A 6,000-nucleotide genomic window follows, 5' to 3' on the forward strand; every position below is an offset into this window, starting at 1 on the left:
GTGCTTCAAACGTAATCATTCCATTGGGATGGTCCTGCTAGAGGGAGTGACAGGTCGGGCTGTGGAGAGAGAGAGATGTACGTATGAAACGGAGGTTCTTGCAACACTCGTTTCTTCCATGGGGGTGTGGGTCAGTGGAGAGATGTTAATAACACAAACTTGAGCGGTGGAGAGATGCCCATGGAGCAGACTGATGCTGTGGGGGCGTTCACTGGGTAAAGCTGTTTGTGGGATATACTATGGATGTGGTTCAGGATGGGCTTTAGAGAGATGCTCAGGTGGCACAGGGCCGTTTAAGACTTGCCCATGGGGTGTTAGGCGTAGGGGAGTTAGGGCAATGCAAGTGGTCGTGGGATATTAACAGGACAAGTTTAGCCTGGAGATATGGTCACAGTAGGAAGAGATGTTCAAGCACCATATGGGCTGTAGAGAGATGTTCAATGGACAGGCTTAAGCTTGTGGAGTAATGCTCATGGGAGAGGTGGAGGCGGTGGAAAGATGTAAATGGGAGAAGCTGAACTTGCTGAGACAAGTACAGAGGTTTAAAAGAGGTGTTCGTGGGAAATGCAAATGGGAGAGACTGGTCTTTTGGGGCAAGTCAGAACTGAGAAACGTTTATGTGACAAGGGCTGAGGAGACCTGCTGCTTGGAGCGGCTGGGCTTAACATGCTCCCATTGAAGTGGCTGTGAAAGAGTTGCATTCAGAAGGCTGGAGAGGTAGTCTAATAGACAGAATGCTCTAGAAAGAGTGGGTGACCTCGGGACGGCAGGCTAAGCTGTTGATATAGGTTCTGTTATCGGTACTGGTTGCTTTCTTATTGTGACCTCTGCAGCGTCTGGTTCTCGCCGCTGCCCTCGGGCCCCATGAGTTTTTTTCAGCCCTAGGCACGCTTTCGGCGCAACCATTCTACACTTGGGCTTCGGCAGAAAAACATTTCCAAGCCAGACACTGTAGCTCATTCACCCAGAACAATTTACTGTAAAGAGAATAAGCTGGGAAACGGCAAACAGTCGTATTCAAAAGAATAGATACAAGAAAAACAAATGTTAAGGCCTGGTGCAGACATCCGACTCCCGCGTTCGTTCACGCTGGGCAGACTTGTTTTTCTGAGGAAAAGTCCATTCCTCCGGGACAGGGGTGTGATGCAGGGTTCTCCAGGCCGCCTCTCATTGGTTCCTTCAATCCCCCTCTCTCCTTTGTGTCAACCCCCGTTCACCTCCCCCATCGCTCGCAGAAGCGACAGGACCAGTGGATTCCATCCCACTTATGCAGAAAGCGGAATCCGGTTGAAAGTGAAACACAATAACAGCGAACTGCATTTTTCAACTTTTTTTCTCTCAATGATAGTCTAATCACGGGCGCATGCCACCATCGAGAAACTAACTCCACGCCAGACAGCGGGTGTCAGGCCCCATAGGGCATCTGTCGTGTCAGGCCGAAGGTGTCAGGGTCCAGAGGGCATCGGTCGAGCCAGGCCGAGGGTGTCAGGCCCCAGAGGGCATCGGTCGAGCCAGGCCGAGGGTGTCAGGCACCAGAGGGCATCGGTCGAGCCAGGCCCCAGATGACATCGGTCGAGCCAGGCCCCAGAGAGCATCGGTCGAGCCAGGCCAAGGGTGCCAGGCCCCAGATGTCGGTCGAGTGAACACTTCTCACCTAATCTCTAGAAAACAACTCGCCTGTGTCTCCACCACCACAACAGGTCGCTCGTTAGTACTTACACAAACACTGTTTAAAGAGCATGCAGTGAGAAAGTTTTACAAGGTAAGCAACTCCACGGCCACTTAGTGAAAGGGGCAATTTTCCATTTCATCACGAATGACTAGGCGGCCTCCAAGCTGCACTGTAAGCTGGCAGTACCCAGCGGAGTCTCCAGAATGCTTGACAACGGACACAGTGCATGGCGTAGGGTGCGCATACTGCAAGGGCACTGCCCGATGGTACTTGTGAAAAAAGAGTGAGAGTTCGTGCCATGCAAAAAAAGTGCTGAGTGACGGGGCCCCACATGCCTTTGGGTTATATTCCTTCACAGACGCCGGCATAGAAGACCTTCGACCGTCTGGCCAGTCCTGCAGCGAGACTGTCCCAGGGTTTGGACTGCACTTTTGCCATCCAAGATCGCGTACCCGCAGGAGGGGCCACAGGAAGACGAAGTGAAACGCTGGCTCTGTCCGAGAGTCGAGACGGGGATGTCCGACAACAATTTTGGGGGTGGGGGCCTGCTTGCTTGCTTTGCCGACCTCGAGAGTACAAAAATTGAGGCTTCCCTCATGCGACTGAATTCGGCAAATTGTAAAGGAAGCCAGCGCCGGGCATTTTAACACTTTGAACTATCTTACCAGCTATGAGGTGACGCGCTGGTCTCAGACCCCCTCAATACATCCTGCGACATCCGTTACGAAAGCGATGAGTTACGCAAACGTGAGGACATCGCCGCCGCTGTCCCACCAGATCTTCCGAGTCATCAGAAAATCAGCCCCACAGCCCCTTCTAGGCTCCTCCCTGCATTGTTTACGAGATGCGACGGGTGCAGGCGGCAGCCCCCTCTCTAAAGAAGCGGAGCTCAGTAAACAAGAGCTCTGCGGAGAACACCGAGAAGCAGGGGGCAGGTAGAGGCAGCGCCGCGAAGGGGCGTCAGTGGCATGTTTCCGTTCCAGTCTTACACCGAGCTGGGCAATATGCCGACTGTCGCCCTGTCATGTTTTGCTGCTTGTTTTTGCCCACATGACTGTGACATTGGTGCTGGGCCTACCTTTAAAGTATCCACACTGCTGCAGATTTGGAGGCAGGGGGTCACTAGGGTCACGCATTTTAGTCATATTGGACAGTGGGATTAGGACATGGGTCGTCAAGCCCTGCAACACACACACTGACAACCCGTATTTCATAAGCAGGACCGCGGGTTCTGCAGAGATAATTCATTGGAGCAGTGAGGTACGGAGTTGGACATAAACAAGCTCTACATTCCAATAGCTGCACCCCCACCCACCCTCCCCCACGCATACCAACCCCTGGAATCTGAAAGTAAGTTTAAGGGTCTATGCCCATCTGGTGTCCATGAAACATAACTAGTCGAGCCCTTCCCCCAACGCTTCTCAACAACAGGAAGTATGGGTGGCCTCAGCGAGACCATTGGAGGAGCGCTGCTAGTCGCACCATCATGCTTCCTGCTCACACACAACGAGACTGCCCCCTCCCCCATCCATCAGTTATGTACACTTTATCGAGCTCATGTGCATATGGGTACGGTGGCAGGTTTTTTTCATGGTGATATAGTGTGACCTTGACCCTAAGGCATTAGAGCGCTTTACAAGTGAGCCAGACTTGTTACTGATTTTTTAGGCACGGGGAGATTAAGTGATTTGCTCAGACTCGCAGGATGTTGAGCCGAGGCTGGGATTCGATGCGACCCCTGAGTTCCAAAGTCAGAATTCCATAATAAAGCGAAATATTATATTTCCGAGTGTGACCTAAAAGCACACAGGGTCAATCAAACGAAGTTCTCGTTTCACTTAAAAAGTAGACTAGCCTGTCAGCAGTTTCTGGAGCAGGCGTTTCTCTGCCGTTATTCCTTTTTTGTGTCTTTTTTTGTTTTTCACTTCCCCCCCCTACTATGATTCTCTCAGGCATATTACTGTATTAGCACTAGCTTGTAGCGCGGGGGCCCCCTAGCCGTGAAATTAGATAACTGCAACCCATTTTCCCTTATTAAGATATAATGTACCTAGAGATAGAATTGCCCGGGCAAGCAGCCTTCTGAGGACACGAAGGCCGGGGATAGCTTTTGAAACCAATTCTGTTTGCATACAGTTAAGTAGCGTGCTCATCCTAATGTATCCTAAACCTTTTCTGTTTGGCAGCCATGGAAATAGATCAGGGGAGGGGTCGTTGGGGCTCACGAAAGGATGCGGTGAGTAGGTTAAGTTGCGAAACATTAATTCAAGCAAAACTTCCACACTTCACCAAATTGCGTCAACCATGGCAAACGCATTCGGTCACTGATCTCCCCGCATTTGTAGCACTCTGAAGAAACGACATCTGAAATTCTGGATAAAAGTTTCAAAATCAAGTTGTTCTTACACGCATGTTGTCCTTTACGTTTACCTGCGGTCTCCCTAAAACCGTTACTGTGCCCAGTGCTGAGTATTTCCCTGTTGTGTTTTATCCCAGTAAATTATCGTTCCCGTTACGAACCCCCCAAACGATTCGGTGAGCGGCGATACCTCTTTAAAACAATCAGCATACTGCCTTTAGGAGCATAAACACCAAATCACATGTAGCGCATTGGCACCTTCAGTCAAGGAGCTACACTGTACACACCTATCCATGTATTCACAATTTGAGCATCGAAGAAGCCAGGCAGCACAAGTCCCACCAGGTGACTCAAGATTGAAGACCGCCCTGCCATCCCACAAGCGAAGTCACTCAACTTCTTTGGGGGTACTGACTCCACAAGGCAGCCACTCATATGTCGACCACATAATGCTCATACCACACAGTAGTCTGTCTCCCAATTGTTCCATTATTACCAGCTAGCAATTTCCACACGCAAGTGTTCTTATAGTACCAATATCTGGACAGCGAAGCGTCGAATCACAAGCTTGCACGTCGGAAACCTCGGGCAATCGGCATATCTCTGCAGCAGGCGCTGAACTCACGGAGCTGTCTGCAAGCAACGCATGCCCCAGAAGGGTAAGCCACCGCGCCTTTAGCCTTTCTTACCACTTTCCCTTTCCCGGATCGTAACCCACATGTCCTGTCCGCCCACAGTGCTGTCCGGCTTCGCTGCTGCCTCCTTACCTTGAGAGCTGTAACCCCAGGCTGCCTGCAGGGCTGTGTGGTGTGCTTTGGTCGGCGGCAGCTGACTTCACGACAGTGCCCTGGTCCCGTAGAGTGCATCTCACCGGTTTTTTTTTTTATTGCAGTTTGAGGTTTTTGAAAGAGAGAGATCTGTCTGCCGGTTTTAGTTTTTCTTTGAAAGTGCTTTTATTCCTCCCCAGTTAGTCTTTGTTGCTGTTCTTTGCTGGTTTGGAGGCTCCCGGGATGACTTTCGTTTTTATGAAAGAAAAGTGAGCCCCAGCAGGCAGCAGCAGCAGCAGAGCTCTCTCATTGGGCTGCTCCAGGCGTGAGGGAGACAGACTGGAGCGGCTGCTCGGTTCCGCTTTTATACTCCCGAACCCTCCCTGGCACCTCCCCTTTCAAAAAAAGGACTGACTTTCCAATAATAAAAAAAGACTTGCGCTACGATGTACAGTGCCTGCATTTCTGGAGCATGTTTTTCTTGGATTTTTCTCCTCTTCTCGGGACGTACATGTATTTTCCGCCTTATCAATATTAAAATAAACAGGCATTGGACCTATCTGGGCAGTGACTCTTTTGCAAACAAAATTGGCTTTTAACTTAGAGCTGGGACTCATGAAAGTAGCCCATTCACCATGCTTGGCAGGAAAGATTAGGTTCACCTTGATTTAGATCTCCGTGGGCATGCCTGTGCTTGGAGAGGCTATGTTATACAATTTTCAGGTTAAATAAATTAATACCGCGCTGTGGCTTTAGAACACGTGACAACAACATAAGCATTGCAACCTTATTTTGTTATCTATGTTTTGTTGTGGTAAGTTATGGTAGCGCATGAGCTACTATGGTATAGTATGGCAGGCTTTTACAGTATTGTATACTGTCCTATGTTATGATGTGGTGATATGCTATATTTTATGTTTATGAGGTATTATGAAAAGATGTGGTGTAGTATGATATTTTAAATTACATACTGGGCTGTTTTATTGTGAGACATTATACGACTGATATGACGTGGCATGAAATTTATGTTATGATGGTATGTAAAAAGTGATATTTTATCTTGTAATATGTAGTATCCAAGGATGCACAATTTTATAATTTGATGGGCTGTGTTGCCAATTTGAGTCCTATGGCTTGTTATAAGGTGCTTTGAGGTGATGTGATTGGGTATTACATTTTCATGGGAAGTTCTATGGTATGCT

At 49.1% G+C, this 6,000-nt stretch overlaps 1 protein-coding gene across 3 annotated transcripts in view; it reads right to left on the reverse strand.

Moving 5' to 3' along the window:
• Window positions 1-5,134, reverse strand: part of IGF2 (insulin like growth factor 2) — a 30,155-nt gene extending 25,021 nt beyond the window's left edge. Inside the window, exon 1 of one of the 3 annotated variants that reach the window (XM_085644941.1) lies at window positions 4,799-5,134. In XM_085644941.1, coding sequence (XP_085501067.1) covers window positions 4,799-4,897 — 99 coding nt within the window. In that variant the 5' untranslated portion in view covers window positions 4,898-5,134. Of the gene's footprint in view, window positions 1-2,337; window positions 2,468-4,720 lie in introns of those variants that run through there. The other 2 variants (XM_085644942.1, XM_085644940.1) reach the window with 2 other exon arrangements.
• Window positions 5,135-6,000: the final 866 nt, after the last annotated feature.

Source organism: Triturus cristatus, chromosome 3_1 (assembly GCF_964204655.1).
Source record: "Triturus cristatus chromosome 3_1, aTriCri1.1, whole genome shotgun sequence".
NCBI lineage: Eukaryota > Metazoa > Chordata > Amphibia > Caudata > Salamandridae > Triturus > Triturus cristatus.